This window comes from Uloborus diversus, chromosome 10 (assembly GCF_026930045.1).
Source record: "Uloborus diversus isolate 005 chromosome 10, Udiv.v.3.1, whole genome shotgun sequence".
Taxonomy (NCBI): domain Eukaryota; kingdom Metazoa; phylum Arthropoda; class Arachnida; order Araneae; family Uloboridae; genus Uloborus; species Uloborus diversus.
The window spans coordinates 125561738-125580057 of NC_072740.1; the positions used below are offsets into that span (position 1 = coordinate 125561738).

General features: G+C 31.7%; 1 protein-coding gene across 3 annotated transcripts in view; it reads left to right on the plus strand.

The window, feature by feature from the left end:
- The window catches only part of LOC129231759 (triple functional domain protein-like), a 211426-nt gene that overhangs the window by 172381 nt on the left and 20725 nt on the right, over window positions 1–18320 (plus strand). For all 3 annotated transcript variants that reach the window (XR_008581286.1, XM_054866126.1, XM_054866127.1), the window contains 3 exons: window positions 7848–8007; window positions 12946–13038; window positions 14887–15021. Coding sequence is in view for 2 of the 3 variants with exons in the window: in XM_054866126.1 (XP_054722101.1) it covers window positions 7848–8007; window positions 12946–13038; window positions 14887–15021 (388 nt within the window). In the remaining variant the exon portion in view is untranslated. The remainder of the gene's footprint in view (window positions 1–7847; window positions 8008–12945; window positions 13039–14886; window positions 15022–18320) is intronic.

An 18320-nucleotide genomic window follows, 5' to 3' on the forward strand; every position in this document is an offset into this window, starting at 1 on the left:
TTGCGATCTCTTTGCATCCGCTATGGGAATCCGATTTTTCAAATTTTTGATGATTATTACGCTTTGTTAGGAGGTAAACAATTGAAATATCTTTTTATTTTTGTTAAAATCACGGAATTTATAAGTTTTAAACGAAATTCTGTGCTTTTTAAGAGTGTTTTGGGTCAAAAAGTTGAATGCTGAACCCTATTCTGAATTTTATTTTATTTATTTATATTTTTGTTACCATTATTTTAAGTACTGTACAGAAATATATCTAGTATAATTTAACCTAATGTAGAATGGTAGATAAATATTGATACTTGAAAGAGCGATGCCCCCCCTCTCCCCCGCCAAATATCAGAAAAAAATCCAGAATGATTTTTTCGACATAGAAGAGGAAAACACTCAACTTTAGGTTTAATTGATGCAGTTTGTGCCATCTCTAAATTCTAAAATTTCGTTTTAACAAAAAAATAAATTTTTTTTGCGAAATTTTTTGATTTTTCACAAAATTAATTCATTTTTCACAAAATTATTTGATTTTTCACAAAAAACGGACCCTGTGAAAAATCCTGGACAGACCCCTGATATTGCATCCACACACCAGGCAAAACGGGAACTATCAGGGACTTTAAAGATTTTAGTGAAAATGGGAGTTTTGGAAAGACTCGGGGGAAATTTTCGAGCTTGTTTTGAAACACTGATGGGCAACTGTTCCTGCATTTTCAACATGTTTTTGGTAAAATATTCTTGGACTTGAGGAATCACTAAATTCTAAACTAAGTTCGTGTTGTTAGAAAAGTCAAAAGCTTAAAACTGAAATCAGATTCCAAAACTGGCATTGTTAAAATCATTTACACACATAAACACACATTCATAACATAACATACATTCTTCATAACATACATCTCATAACATACATACAATCTTCTCTCATTCACACATAAACATACATTCTGGCATTTACACACATAAATTTTTCCTTAAGCACGCATGCTTGAGGCGGGGGGCTGAAAATTTTTTCCCGTTTTGAACACATCACCAAACTTGCACTCATGCACTATTGCTCTTAGAGGAGATAGCCATCTCTGTGTATGTTGAATGTTATGTCTTTACTTAGTTTACTTAAACTGTTGTAGGACAGTGAAGGAAGAGTTAAAATGAATTCTTTAAAAGTGCTGAATGTGAATCTTAGCATTGTATGCTAAGATCCGCATTAGCTCAATAATTTCCAAGTGTAGAATGTGAGCTACAGATTTTTCGATCAACAGTGGTGCCCTACTAAGGAGGGAGGGGGTCATTGCCCATCAGACAGCACCATTCTAAGTTCTAGGGAGAGCATTGTTTTAAGCAGGATTGTGTGGTTTAAACCAAGTGGTTTTTTCAAAAAACGTCATTGTCCCCCCTAAATGTTTTCATAAATTGTGCATATTATTGCAAAGAGTAAAATCTAATTAATGCAAAGTAACTATCAAAGCTTTATAGATAAATTGCAGACTTAATAAATTTAGAAACTTGTATTTTTTAAGGTAATGAAAGTTTGCTAAATAGTTTTTCTTTTGTTTTTTTTTTCTTTTTTTAAATCAATGCAACTTTCCTATTAGGTACATAAATATACAAGGCAACCAACTAAGTTTTCTAAAATTATATGAAGAAAAAATGCAAGTGGCTTTTATTTTGTTTATTTAATTATCATTATTTTTCAGTCTTTTGCATTTCAAAACAGTCCAAAAAGCATGTTTCAACCAAAACATCATTTACTACCTAATTTGCTTGATTACTTAAGATTTATTCAGATAGATTATGTACTACCATTGAAGTGACGTATAGGGTATATCAGTGGTTCAGTAACCCGTCGATCGCAATCACACTCACTGGGCACTTTTATTGCAAGAAATGAACTTAGAAAATTCTTGTCATTTTTGTCACGACATGTAAACTTTAATCATTTTGATTCGATCATTGAATAAGCATTGAATCAATACTAAAAAAATATTCGAATTAAGTTTCGTACTGCTACTTCTCTATCTTAAATAAATGTATGTATCAGTTTAAACAAATTAATTTATAGCTCACAGAAAATTGGTTTTGTATTAAGTCTAAAATCTTCATTGATAAAAATGTCTTATCTCACCGTGGGCACCCCATAAGGGGGGGGAAGAGAGGGCTCTATCCCCCGTCTGGACACTGGTACCATCTATTTTTTAAAAATAAAGTTTGAGCATAAATATCATTCAAAAGATTGCAGCACAAATCCATAATAAATGACAGTTATTAAAAGCTTTTTTGGTTCAAAATTTTAATCTGTATATATATATATATATATATATATATATATTTTTTTTTTGCTTTTAGAATTATAACAGTGTGTTTTAGATAACAAATGTAACCCGTTTTCTGAAGGAAACAAAAACATGAGTTCTTTTAAAATAGTTGTAAGTCGGAATTTTAAAACAAAATTTTCACGAATTTATTACTTCGTAAACTAAACAAAAGAGTAAAAGTTTTTTTTTTTCAAAATTAAAGATTTGAAACAATTTCTAGTCCCCCCCTCTAAAACTACACATATAGGTGCCTATGTCTGTCACATTGCAAATAATGGCCAAAAAAAGAAAAAATAAGCAATAACTTTTTTTGTCCTGTTTTGATACTCATGTTTTAATTGGTAACAATAAAATTCAAACAAAATAATACCAAACGAGAAAAATACCTTGTACTCAGAGCCCGATCATTCTGATAATGGGCACAGTTCTATTTCAGGGCCCCCTAGGGCCCAACTAAGATTTGAAGACACTAGGCATGAAATTCATTTTGTGCCCCCCCCCCCATTCCCGCTTATTCTATATAATGAAGCTATAAAATATTTTGATACTTGTTTATTAACCCAACCATGCTAAATTTGGTGGTACCTCATAGCACAATAGAGTATTATACATTTAAAAAGTAGAAGAGATATTGTAATGATAGTTATATAAGATGTGGTTAAACTTTGCCCTATTAAATAACCTTGCATTAAATCGTAAATATCAAAGTTGTCTATGATATAACTTTTAATAGTAAATACAGACTAAACTTGGAGTGGTTTTAGGATTTGCAAAGAGATCCAAGTTTTTAATGGGAATTTTATCAACAAATAAGATTTTTTGCTTGTCTTGGCATTTGCACAAATATCAATGATATCATTGTACACTAGATTGAGTGAAATCATTATTTTTAATTATCATGATAACTTAAGGGGATTTTGGGTCCTCCTGAAATCTAAGAAGAGGGGCCTGTGCCCCCCATGCCCCTGCGGTAATCAGGCTCTGCTTGTACTACCACTCTCCCCCTAAAATTTCATTGATGCAGTTTGACAATGAACCCTTGCCCCATAGGGTGCCTCTGATTCTTTTAGGATTTTAGTGAATTCAAGCTTGTTTACTAAGAGGGAAAAGAGCAAACTGAGATATGAATGGGAATTAAAAAATTGTAATCTGTAATAGGTGGAGAAAGGCAAGGGTGTCCCCCTATAAGCAAGGGCCTACCTCTCCCCCACAAAAAAAAAATTGCTAAGACCCCCTAAAAAAGTGAAAAATGCCCCTTAAAACAACACTCTCTAAAAATTTCAATGCCGCAGCCTTCACCATGAACCCTGTCCCCCTAGGTGGGCACCCCTGAGAAAGGGGATTAGCGCAGGATATTGTGATGCATATGCATGCATGAAATATTCAATTTAGAACAGGTGCTCTTGTTTGGAGAATGTGTGCCTATAAAGGAGGATGGATACACCTGCTTTAGACTGACCACATTTTTTTAAAAGCATTCTAGGTGAATCTGTAACTGGTGTAGTTTATGACACGGGCGTCATTGGCATGGGGGACAGATCCCCCTCAATATTTTGAACTCTTCAAAAGTCCCCCTCAATATTTGAGAATAATAAATGCGCATAAAAAAAATCCGATCTTACTCATTTGTGCCAAAAAAAGAGAAAAAATTTTGGACCAAAGCAGAGCTGCTGATCTACCAAGAAAACAAACAAAAAATGGCACCCCTTGTCCAGCAAAAACTGCCTTAGCTGTAACATTTGAGGAACCATCTGAAAGTCAGTTGATTCCCACACTGTTCGCTGTCCGTTTACTTGTCTTTTTTGCCCTTTACTTCTTTTTCTTATTTCCTGTATCTTACACCTCACCTCCTACTAACAAAAATCATTAAAATGATGATCCACCTCATTCAAATCCCCCCACCATCTTTTTGACTACTCGGATGGGGTGATAAATCTTTGTTGGGGTTTGCTTCGTGTTTCGTTCCCTTGATCACATTGTCTTAGAAGAAAAAGTTTTCTTAGAATTGAGATCAAGGTAGAGTCTGTCCCCTACAAAAAGTGTATGTTATTTTCTATCCAAACACGGCTGTTTGAACAGCAATATTCGGAGAAAAAAAATTCTGTAATTCGAATTAACCATAATTTTTAATTCTCCAAAACTTCAAGGTCCATTTTATTTCTTTTATGGTAAGTACTGCTCTCTTTTTTTTTTCGTTGAAAAAGGCATTACAATGTACAGTTACTGGAGGTTCTCTCAAAAAATATTTGAAGACACCCTCATTAGAAAAATACCTCTCAAATTTCTTTTCCCTTTAGGGGGGCCCTCGATTCTTTTAGCGCCATCGACACTAGAGTTTAAATTGATATTGGATATTTTTTCTTTTCTTATGTTTTCTCTGCCTAAACATGAACCATCAGCCTTTGTCGAAAAAGCGAATATTATAATAAAGTTTTCGGGATTTCATTTTTATTTTTCATAGTTTTTATCAACATGCTACAAGCTAATTAAATAGAAGAACATTTCAGACGAAAATAACGATATTGCGCTATTGTTAGTATCAATTTTCGACTACATGAAAAAAAAGTATTTATTACTTATTGACAGTTCACAACATAAAATATTTTATCCATATTTTTCCGATACATTACATTACTTCTATGATGTACGACAACTGAAGAGAGGATTCTAGTTTCTCTCTCCACCATAGAAGAAATATCTTAATTTCGTTCTTTGATTATCTTTTGGCTTGCAAGAATAGTGACCAAAAACGTACTAAAAATTAATAATTTAAGTTCTTAAAATTCCAAACTTTTCTTGCAGCAAAAATGTTCAAAATTTCATTGTTATAAACCTCAGTAAAATTTGTATTTAAATGAATGTTTACATTACTGAAGGAAGAAGTTACTGGTATAAATACTGAAAACTCTGTTTGGTTGGAATTCCTAATTAATGATAAATTTAAAATGGTTCACAAATCTTTTGGGGTTTTTCTCTGTAGTAAAAACCGCACTACAAGAAGGGATTGAATGAAGCATCCGGCCTGGTCGAATCATTAAGTGTGACTTTGCCGCTTCAATCTGAATAATTTATGTCGAGTACATTCATTTTTACAGTTACAATTTTATAAAATTATTGTCCTTTTAGTTACGCAACTGTGCCATGCAGCAAAATCTAGTGGAAAATTATATTTAATTAAAAAGTTTGTGTGCTAAACCCTTGGAACCAGAAACTGCAATATAATTAATAATATATTCTATTTAACTTGAAAGTTCGCAAGAAATATTTTTGTAATAATTATACGAACAACTTTAGTTGCTTCAAAATGAAGCAAGTCAAAATATTGTATTCTTGAAACATTTCTAGCTTTGAAACTTCCAAAAATAAAAAAATCGTACCAGTTTTAAATCTACCGGGACAGATGTCACAGCAATGAGAACCCTTAAGGAATTTCTTTTAAAATTATATTTTATTGTTTTTTTTATTAGTATAATATTTCAGTTTTATTTAAATTTATTGATGTAGCACGTTAAAATTTACTCAATTCCCAGTCATTGATCAAGATTATTAATAATAATCTAGGATTATAAAATATCCAGAGAATTATAGAAACGTAAATATAAGCTGAATTTTTAACTTTTATTTTTTATAAATTTAAATATGAGGAGAATGCCACTTCCTTGCGCATCTAATTTTAATCTAAAATCTTAATATTTTCTCTCTAGCTAATTTGATTCATTTACAAAATGAACATTGATATAAGACACTGATATAGGTTTTTGGGTCAATGTGTGAATTCAAGTGCATTGTTAATTATACATTTATTTTTTTGAAAATTGAACAGTACAGCTTATTTTGCCATTATCTTTCAAGAAATGAATCAATTTGTTCTGCCTTTTCTTTCAAAGATAAGACCAATTTAAAAGAATATATTTTTTTATTCATGTTATTTTTACTGTTTATAAGTAAATGCGAAGCGAAAAAAGTAAGTTAAAGAAAGAAATAAAAAATATAATATAATGGTGCAAAATATATCAAAAATAATAACTCTGCTCCTATAAATTAACATTGAAGTTACTGATATTTTTATATCACTATTATCTTGATATATATTTACGATCAGTGATCAAATGGATATTAAATTTTGTGTTCGATGTTCAGTGGACTCTCGGAATTTCTTTGCTTTTTAGGACAATGCCTGGTATTTTGCACTACAAAATACCAGGGGAGGGGAGGTCTGTTATCTAGTAAGGTTTTTTTTTGGAAATAAAAAACTGCTGCTTGTGAAATAAGTCAAGCTATTCTCCCTTGAAAATAAAAAGTGAAAATATTGTAATTTTATTCCTTTTTTACTAGTATTTTTTCTTGAACTGCTCAACTATTTTATCCACAGGGGAAAAGATTTCACCTATGTTTGTTTGCTTCGCTTTTAAAGGGATTAGATTCTCATTTAGAGACTTACTTTTTCTTTTCAGTTATCTTATTGAAACGTTAAGAATACGCTTATTTGAGATGGTTTTGACTGTATTTTTAGCCTTTTGAACGTCAACGTTCCCGGATGGGAACATCAATTAAAAAAAAAAACGTTATAATAAGCTTCACTTGTGAGTATTTTTAAAAAATTATTTTTATCAACAAAAGTAGATTCAAATTTTTAAAAGAAAAACTCTCTTTCATTAATATTTTTCCTACAAAACATACAAAAAACCCGTTTTTATCGATTTTCATTGTTAAAACATTTTTAGCTTAATGCTGATAAAATTTCACAGATAATATGTATAGAAATCATGTTGATAAACAAGTTCGACCGATAAAAATGAGCTGTCCATAAACTCCCTTCTTTAAGATAGAAAAAGGGTTTCTTGTAACTCCGAAACATGTGCTTGCTGTTTCCTGAAAATTTTTGCCTATGAACTTTGGTTTGTCTTCTTTTACTTTTCAGCGCACTGATATTTAATTCTTAATTACATTCATTATTTCATTCTTTTTATTTTCAAGATGGAAGGCTTCCCGTTTCTTTTTATGTCACTAATTTAAAGTTCCCGTTTTCAAAAAAATAGGGGGGGGGGGGGGGGGATTTAACCCCTTGGTGATTTTTCTACATTGCATCAATTGTCCCCCCAATAACAAAGAGCCATTGACACCCAATGGTTTATGAATGTTTAATTTCACCTGTTTGATCTTTTGCTTAGGAAATAATTATTTCTTCAAATAATCTCACTTGAATAAAGACCAAGATTTAAAAACAATTTTTAAAACAAGTATGAGAGAAAAATGTTAAAATAGATGGTGTTTATCATGATAGCATGAAAAAGAGACCAGATCTGAATGAACTTCCTTTTATTAACTAGAAAACTGAAACTGAGTGTTTTTATTGCTCTGTATTTTTTTTTTAACGATATTATCTGTGACATGTCATTGTTAGTGTGGTAAATTATGTTCTCTCTTTTTTTCCTCACTATTTAAAAGTGAAATGTAATTGATTTGTATATAGCAATTAAGTTTTATTCTTGTGATCAATTTTTATTTGCATTATCCGTGATCCAAATTTTATTTTCCTAGCTCATTTTGTGCTGAAATAGAAAAGTGCCTAGAAGAGCCAGAACGTCTTGGTCTCCTTTTTAGACGATATGAAAGACGCCTGAATATGTATGTTGTGTACTGCCAGAACAAACCTAAATCGGAGTATATCGTATCAGAGTACTTGGATACTTTTTTTGAGGTAACTTGAATTTTACTACTTTTGCATACAACTTCTATGAATGGAAAATATTGCAATAAAGTATAAATACTACTTTTGCACACAATTTCTATGAATGGAAAATATTGCAACATAATAAAGTATAAATATAATGACACCAGTGCATGAAATTAAAGAAGGATAAACTAACATTGAAGCAGATAGTCTATACTCAGATCCTGATATATACACTGCATAAAATAGTTGATTGTCTTTATTACATTAATATCTATGTAAAACCTACATTGGAAACGGCAATGTTATGAATGTCAATTTATTGGTGGCAATATTTTCCATTTTTTATTCCAAATATGATGTAAAAATCTCAGTTTTATGCAAGAGCATGGCTTAGATGACATTAGGTTTTGTTTAATGTTTTAAGAAAGACAAGAATTTGTTTTAATCAACAAATTGTTATGTTTAACTTTCATTTCACATATACAGTCAAGTCCCGACTTACGCGAGGGATGCGTTCCAAGACCCCTCGCGTAAGTCGAAATTTCGCGTTGTAGAAAAGGATATGTGTAAAAACTTTTTAAAACATACCCAATTGTTTTATGCACTAGTAAACACCATCTTAAACTGTTAAAAACCATTTCTTAACTATACATTGCTGTTTCTTACATTTAAAAAAAAAATGAATTTTATTTATAATTTAAATAAAAAACCGTTTTATTCAACATAAAATTTTGCTTCAGTGCACAAAATCAATGATCAATGATTAAGAAAGACAAGCAACCAGTACGGTACGTACGTATGAAGTAAGAAAACAAATTCACGATGGTTTTACTGTACAGTTGCTCCAGAAATGATATTTGTAACTGTAGAAAATGTAGGTGTTGATGATTTCAGTTGCGTGGTTAAATCGTTAATTTTAATATATTTTTAAATGTAATTGCTTCGCTAGTTCTTTTATAACGTTTCCATCTATGGCAATACCCCATCTTCCTGGTTTCTTTAATTTACAATAAAAAGCAGCTTCCATTTTCATAATTTTTGCATTTTTATTAGATACTACTTGGTGACCTTTTACGGATTTCCTTTTCTTGACTTTTAATTGCACATATATGGAAGATTCACTCATACCTAATTGTTGTGCTACCTTCAATGCATTTTATAGTTGTTCAAGCACATAATCTTTAGCTTTTCTTTAACTGTCAGAAACTTTCTATTTTTCTTTCGATCTCCACAAGAAAAAATCATCACTCGTAGGTGTCATTATATTTCAACAGCTTTTATATTTAGAATGAAAAAAAAAAGAAAATGAGGAATAGTTATTTGTATAAGTGATGTATCAGACCAGTACGGTGTGGGAACTTTTGCTCTCAGTGATGCTAAAGAGATGAAGGTCCATTCACGGAAATATTAAGCTGAAATATAAAAGCCAATAACAAAGCAAATACTTACACGCCGCGATTCCCTTCAAAAAATTTTCATGTTGCGAGCGAGGAATTCGCGTTATGTCTAAAATTCTTTACTGGAAAAATAATCGCGTTGTAGCAGGAGTCGACTGTATGTGTAAATTTGACCAAGACCAGCCTAGCTGGACTCAGACCCTGTTTCTTGTCATCGTATTTGTATTAGATTTATAAGTTCCTTTTAAGGTAGGCCAAGGGCGTATCCAGCTCAAAATAGAAGGTGGGGCAGGCTGGTCATTTCGTCCCTGAAAAAACAAATGGGCGTATCTCAAAAAAATGAGTTATGACCACCACAGAAATGTCAAAGAAGGATAGCAGCATTTTAAAGTACAGAATGTTTATTAAAAAAGTTACAACAATTTTATTAAGACGAAACAAATTGATTCACCAAGCGATACAGTAAACTGGAAGTCTTTTAAATCTGTTTCCTGAGAAATGCTTAAAAGTGAGATGCGCCCATTCGTCTTTTTAGCGACATTTTTTCTATCAAGGGGATCAATTACCTCTCTCTACTCCCTAGATTTTTGGGGAAAAAAATATGTATTTGTATTTTCTGTTTTCCTTATCAAAGGCATTGAATATTGATTCTTTGCCGCCCTGAAATTTTAGAAGTGTTGATCCTGGGGTGGGGGGGGGGGGGGGGGCTCTTTTTTGAAAATAAACTTTTTGAAGTGGGAAAGGGGGGGATTACTTGTAATAACCTGTTTGCACACTTTTTTTGTTGACAATTAGTGGAGAAATTAAGTGGTTTTCCATGCTGTTTTACCTTGTATTACGTCTCCTGCGTAATGAAATTCACACTATAGCTCAGCACTAATTACGTTCTCATTTTTTTTTTCAATGAGAATGCAAAGAATATATACACTTTAAATCGGTAGTCAAGTTTTCAGAGCCAAACTCATTGACAAGTTAAGTTATTGAAGCGATTTTCTATTAATCTTTTTTTTTCTTTTGGTTTTAGTTGAAATATTTTCTATTTTGGAAGAGGGAGCAGCTGCTCTTCCCTGCCCCCCTTTGGGTACGCCCATGAGCTAGGCTAATTTTTTTGTTTTTGCATTTACAAAGCCAAAAAACTCAAATGTTGTACTCCTGCTTGTTCTCTGCTTGCTTTTGTACCAACCTGTTCAAAACATTTTGACACCTTAGATCCTCCTCCCATATACTCTGTATTTTTCTTCTCTCAAATGTCTAAAGTATCTATCTATATTTTATGAAAGTAGAAAATCGCCCGTCAAGGTATGTCGGGTGAAAATTGCTTCTACATTTGAACTAAGCGATCACCTGTTAGGTTTAAAATTTTAACTATCAAAATATCACCAAACTCAAGTGAATTAACTCTAAACTCCAGAAGATAGCATAAATTGTTGACCACTTTTTCATTTCTTCATTCTCCTAAAATTACAGTCTTACCAGTATAACAGTTAAGTTACCAGATCCAGTTCAACCTTGTCAAAATAAAGCATTTCCCTGCATGTCAAACATTGCCGAAAAATATTTCCAAATAATAAATAATGTACCAAATTTTTGGTGCTTCAACAATGAAATAATGCCATCAGGCATGCTATGACATGAGTTTCATTATGGGTGATGTCAGAACGTTACTCGATCAGTGATTTTTGCTATTATTTGCAGTGGCTCCCAAAAGTGTTCGTACACCTTGAAATTTTGTAGTAAAACTAAAATAACACAAAACTGAATTCGAATATGAAGTCCAATTTTTTTTTCATCCCATTCCTATGCCATTCTGAATAAAACCCAGTAGTTTTTTTCAAAATATTGCCAAATTTTATTTTTGAAATTTGTCAAACGATGAGACAGAGAAAAAATACACCACAAAAGTCATCGTACACTGAAATATTTTCGAATAAATTCATAATTAAAATCATCATATGTGATTTTTTTATTATTTTTGCATTGTAATGACATTTGTAAAGTCATTTGCCTTTAATTTTTTGTTTATTAATTCCCTAATATTCTGCTTATTATTTTTAAATGGCAGGTATGCGTAGAAAACAACAAACACGATTCGAAATTAGATTTTTTTCCCTCACAGTAGCCATAAATTGGTTTGATTGGTCTCTTAATTAGTTAATTCATACCATTCTATAGTGAAGTGCTTGATAAAATGCTTTAAAGACAAGAATGGGATCGAAAACAAGACAAGAAAAGGTCAACTGGCAAAATTAACAAAGCGTGATCAGAGTTTTACAATTAAAAAAAATATGAAAAATACACATTTGAGCGCTGAAAAAGTTTCTACAGAATTGAATGAAACATTTTACGTTTAATTTTCACCTAAAATTGTTCGCCAAGTTATCTGATTAGCTGGATTAAAGGGGACCTCTTCCCGCAGAAATTTTCTTGTTTGTGCGAAAAACAGTAAATTTACGCTTTCCGTCGTAAAATCAATGATAAATTAGCTCAAAACGTTTTGGAACAACGTCTTGCTTATAGATGAAAATAAATTCAATATTTTGCGTTAAATTGTTGTATCAATCGTCAATTGTTGTATCAGTATTGTCAATAGAAGAAAAAATGAGAAGTTTAATCTTAAGAACTTAAGCTGCATCAGTTAATCAGGACGGTGAAGGTGTTCTTGTGTGAGGGTGCATAACATCATCATGACTTGGAAATTTGGAATTTTTTAAAGAAATCATGAATTATGCTGTACATTTAAATATTTCAAAAAACAATTTTAAACTATTAGCCCAAAATTTGGCAATCGGAAACAACTTTTTTTTTAAAATCAAAATAACGATAAAAAGTACACATTTAAGTTTGGTGCCTCAAAAATTGACCTTAAACTTAAAAATAGCTCCTCAATCGCCAGATTTAAACTTAATGGAACATATTTGGAGGTATCTGGTGGCTAGATTACGAAAATACACCATTGAAACGAAAAGCGAACTAGAAACAGTAAGACTCAAAGTGCGGCTGAACACTTATTCAGAAATTGCATAAAAAAAGAACGAAAAAACAATGAAATCTATTCCCAGAAGTTTAAAAGGTGTTGTTGAAACTGCATGATATTCTACTAAATAATTTTGTAAAAAGTTAGATTATTTACTAATTTTTTGAAATTTTTTCAAAGTGTACAAAGACTTTTGTGAGATAAAATTTCCAGCACTTTTTGGTTTTTGATTTTTAAAAAATTTAGTTTTAATGTTTTATTAAAATTTTTCATGTAGTTTTGTTAAAAATGGATCATAGATCTTATAATTAAATACCTATTCCGAAATATTAATTCTAGCTAATGCATAGGAGCCTATTTCATTGAAAGTCGAAGGTGTACAAACACTTTTGGGAGCCACTGTATATGAGGTTTTGGAATACATAAGAGCTGCAGTTAGCTACACTATAGTGCAAAAAGCTCTGGATTTTAAATACTAGTATACCTTTTCACTATGTTTTATTTTGCTCATTATATGTTTAGTTTAAATATGATTACATTACATGTATTATTAGTAAATCGTTGTGTAAGTTACTGAATTATTTGTTCCAGGAAGCGCGGCAGAAGCTGGGCCATAAGTTACAAATACCTGATCTCTTAATAAAACCTGTCCAAAGAATAATGAAGTATCAGTTACTTTTAAAGGTAAGAAACTTTATAAATGAGTAATCTTGTATGGTTTTCATGAAGTTCAATACCATTTTCTCCAGATTTCTTGATTATGGAATGTGATGAAGATCAAAAGATCAATAAATTAAAACTTTCATTCACTTATATCATATACCTTAGTATTGTGTGCAGTTGGGGTCTCCTTATCTTAATAAGTATATCCATTTATTGGGAAGGGTTTAAAGGAGGGTTTAAAGAAATGATGTTCTATTTTAGATAATGATTCCAAGCTTAAATGTGTAGTCTTGAGCAAAGGAGTGTAAGAGGGGACATGTTGTTGTCTTGTCTATCTATAAATAATAATAAAAAATCCGAATGTCCATAAAACAAGTTCAGCGAATTTTGGTGCATCAGGGCTGTGTAGAAGTTCTTCGGTTGATAAAAGGCAGTACTTCCTGAAAAGGGCAGTTGAAATGACTTGGCAGCTGAAGAAATGAGAGGGGACACGATCCAGTTATTTAAGTTGACTAAAATGGAGGTGCTTATGAGCTATATTTCTGCACAGATTCCAAACTCAAGGGTCATTGTCTTAAGCTTTTCAAATTCCAAGCCAATCTTGAAATCAGGAAAAATTACTACTTCAACTGGATTATAGGCATTTAAAATAGTTTACTGGAAGTAGCTGTTACTTGCAATGGGCTGAATAGTTTTAAAAGGACTTTTCATCTTCATTGGGTATATGTAAACTCATTACGACCAGCCTTGCTCAGCCCAGAGCCAGGGGTGCCTAGGCAGGTTATTTAGGGGGTTAGGAGGGGACATTTGACCACTCCTGGCTTTGAGATATCGATGTATTTCGTATATGTGGTTGTGTCTATCGCTGTATTTATATTTAGGCCTGGCCCTGAACATGAATTCGCAATTTGCAAAACCGTACTCCAAATTTCGCTGAATGATAGAATGCAGGTATGCACACATAAGTATTATCATCTAATGAAAAGATACATTGATACATGTAAAAATTCCAGTATTGTAAATTTAAATTTGCCAAATCATTCAACAGAGTTAGCTACATCTGGAACCCATAAGCACTCCCTTTCCCAGAGTCTGTTAAGCAGCTTATACTGTGAAATGGAAGAATTAGGAAACGGTTATGAAAATAACCTCTGATTCATAATGACAAATTATTTTATTTAAACCAAGTAATACAAGCAATGTTTTGTAATTGTAAGTAAAATGTGTAAAATGTAGAGGCAGTCGAAACTGCTTCGCAAAAGGCACTGAACATCAAAGTTGAAGAGTTCCAGAGGAGCTTGGAACAGTGAAAAAAAAGAATTGACAAATGTATTGCGTCTAATGGCTAATATTTTGAAGGAGACTTCAGAAATTTTGTAAATAAACTGAGTAATAAATATTTTAGAACAAAAATCCGTTTTTTTTTTTTGGGGGGGGGGGGGTATCTCCTTGTACAAAAAAAAGTACACTCAACTTCATTAGTTTCTACTAAACTCTTGACAGTTTTTTTGCTGTTAAACAGTTCAGATTTGTGTGTAAAGGAAGGTAATTATTAAATTTTATTAAATATTCAAGTCAGTGTGAGATTCTGATCAGGTGCTCTGGTGTTCTTATTTATTTAAGTGATGGTGAGTAATAAATTTAATTCATCAAGATGACTGCAAAATAGTAAGCTTCGGCTGGATACCAACCCAGCACTATGTAACAATATCAAAAAGTTAAAACTTCCAATTTTTTTGGTAAAGTATGCAACGAAAAAAGAAAATGATAGATATTTATCAGAAACAAAGTTTTATTTATATTTAAGAGCAGAAATTTTTTTTGTGTGTATATTTATAATGTTAATAACTGTGTTGTCTTTTGTTACAGGATATTTTGAAGTATACTGAAAAGGCCAATCTAGAGGAAGAAACAAAAAATCTAATAAATGCTGTGAATATCATGCATATAGTTCCAAAAGCTGCAAATGATATGATGAATGTCGGTCGACTACAAGGATTTGACGTATGCATTTTAACTTTTACTAGATTACATTAGAATAATTTTAAAATTTTTCATATGTAACAACGGATCATTTACAAAATTAGTTTGCTATTTTAAGTAGACAAAATAAAAAATAAAAATGTAAAATTTATTAAGGTTATTTAATTGCAGTTGTTTTAAGTATTATATTGGTGAATTTGCAATGTGTTTATGTATGTATATACACCGTTTGCTCTTGCTAGTTTGTAAATTTGTTATAGCAATTTCATATAAGCTGCCATGTTTTTTTTAATGCAGACCATGAAGTAGCTGTTTTATTTGAAGTCAAGGCTTACAAAAATCATTTGTGATTTTAATCTTAATTGGGTTGAAGAACTAAAGTATTTTTGATAGATGTTCGGAAACTGAATTTCTTTGCAATAAGACCATTTAATAGAAAAGAACTATATTTTTTATAAGACATTTTATGAGAAAATGTTGTGATAAAAGCAAGATAACTGAAGCTGACTCTACTCAAATGCAACTATGCATAAGGCATACTTTTGGTTTTTTTTGATGACTCATTAAAACATTACATTTTTAAAGTAAATTTATTTAACTGCATTTTTTCATTTGGTTTTAGATTTATTTATTTATTTATTTATTTTTTATTCTTCAAAGTAATAATACAAACAAGTATTTAGCTCCTCCAAAAGGAAAAAAAAAAGAATGGAAAGTCATTTCTCTGAAATGATTATGAATACTGCCTTTTTTGGTAGCCAATAAGAAAAGTATTAGCATAGAAAGGAGTATCCTCAAATTACACTGAATTTGGAGTACTTATCTAGGACATGGTTAATGGGTCTGACTGACTGCAATCTGCCGCTTCTTGCAGTAATTATGGCACAGCATTTTGAATACATACTATGTCAAAATTTTTTTTAAAAATTTTCCTATAGAACTTTGATGTGAATTCAGATTGCAACGAGGAAACAACTCTAACAAGGGCCACTTATTTTCTATGAAATTTGTATCACTTTTTAATTCCAAATACTAAAGGCATAATTCATAACAAAAATTGTTATTTTCAGTCACGTAAATTATGTTTGGATATCATAGACAAAAAATCATAGATTTTTGTATTACAGTAAGGTACCTCTGTACAATTGTGTAGCAAATTACTTGAAAATTGAGTAACAGCTAAATTTTGATGCCAAGTTTTTTTCCTACCTATACTTTACCTTAATCTAGGTTTAACAATGAGTAAAAATGAAAACAACGTGCATCAAGTACAAATAAAGTAGTAAAATAGAGTTAAAAACTCAGCAAACAACTGTTTCGGGGCTGTCGTATGCAAGCCCCTTCATCAGTGCAAAAAAGAACGAAAAGTCCACACAATGTACACCGAAAGATAAATGAACAAAAAATGGAAGGAAGCAAAGTAAATAGACATGGAAATCGGAAACACATACGTCACAGAACAGTAACGACACCTATAGTGCGGAAAAACGTCACAAACAGAAAAAAGTTTTTAAAGATAAGATTTCCAAACAACTATGGAAAGAGGGAGTACTCGACAAATCATTAACTATTGAAGCAGAATTTTTCCAAATGTAATAGGATTCCCAAAAATCTAAATCATAAATCGAGGAACACCCATGAATAACCTTGGCAGAAGAAAAATCGAGAATATGATTGAAAAACCAACAGTGTTGTGCAATCGAGGAACATTTTACATCTTGCTTCTTGACATAATTTTCATGTTCCTTAATACGGAATTTTAGAGAACGTGGGGTCTGTCCTATGTATGTCATTTGACGCTGACAAGAAATACTATAAATGCCCCATCGGTCAAGTTCCGGAACCGGGTGTTTTAGTTGCGAAAATTTTAGTTTGTTGATAGGGGAAAATGCAACTGAAAAATTTAATTTTTTTAAATTCTTGCAATTTGAAGACTGATTCTTGGAAAAAAGGGTAAAACAACCAAATTAGAATAATTCATCTTAGACAGTGCTTGATTTTTATTAGTTGAATTGATAAGTTTCCTGGGTATGGTGTCAATGATGTCAATTGTAAATCCCCGATCTAATGCAACACTTTTTAAATAATTCAATTCAACAGCGAGTAAATTGGAATTAGAACAAATCGTTAAAGCCCCGGAAAACAAAAGTTCTGAATGCCGCTAATATTTGTTGAGGGGGATGAACAGATAATTTATGTGGGGGAAGAGTGACTGAAAAGGGTTTACGGAAAACAGTAGTGATAAAGTTATGGTCTGAACGTGTGATGGAAACATCCAAGAAAGAGAGATGATTGTTAGATTCCATTTCAACAGTGAATTGAATATGTGGATCAATACAGTTTAAAACCGACAAAAGACTATTATAGTCACGGAAAGAAGAGTCCAAAAGAACAAAAATATCATCAACGTACCTGACGTAAAATGGAAACTGTAAAATATTAAATAATTTAACCTCAAAATAGTGCATATAAAAGTCGCTTAAGATAGGACTCAACGGGTTACCCATCGGGAGACCCTTGGTCATTCTGAAAAAATTGTTGTCGAAAATAAAAGTATTTTGTTCTAAGCAGGACCTAGTTAGCTTACACAATTCATCGATCTCAAAACAAGAAAAATTATGTTCTACCAATTTCATTTTAATACAATCCAATGCCCCTTCAACCGGCACGTTAGTGAAAAGAGATTTAACGTCGAAAGAGGCCATAACATGATCTTTTAACTGAAAATTACGAAGTTTGTTAAAAAAATTCAAAGAATTAAGAACAGTGAAAGAGTTGCTGGGTAGCAGAGGTGAAAAAACAGAAACCAAAAATTTTGCCAGTTTGTTTTTGTTCTTTTGGACTCGTCTTTCCGTGACTATGATAGTCTTTTGTTAGTTTTAAACTGTATTGATCCACATATTCAATTCACCGTTGAAATGGATTCTAACAATCATCTCTCTTTCTTGGATGTTTCCATCACTCGGTCAGACAATAATTTTATCACTACTGTTTTCTGTAAACCCTTTGCAGTCACTCTTCCCCCACATAAATTATCTGTTCATCCCCCTCAACAAAAATTAGCAGCATTCAGAACTTTTGTTTTCCGGGCTTTAACAATTTGTTCTAATTTCAATTTACTCGCTGTTGAATTATTTAAAAAGTGTTGCATTAGATAGGGGGTTTACAATTGACATCATTGACACCATACACAGGAAACTAATCAATTCAACTAATAAAAATCAAGAACTGTCTACGATGAATTATTCTAATTTGGTTGTTTTACCCTTTTTTCCAAGAATCAGTTTTCAAATTGCAAGAATTTTTAAAAAGTTCAAATT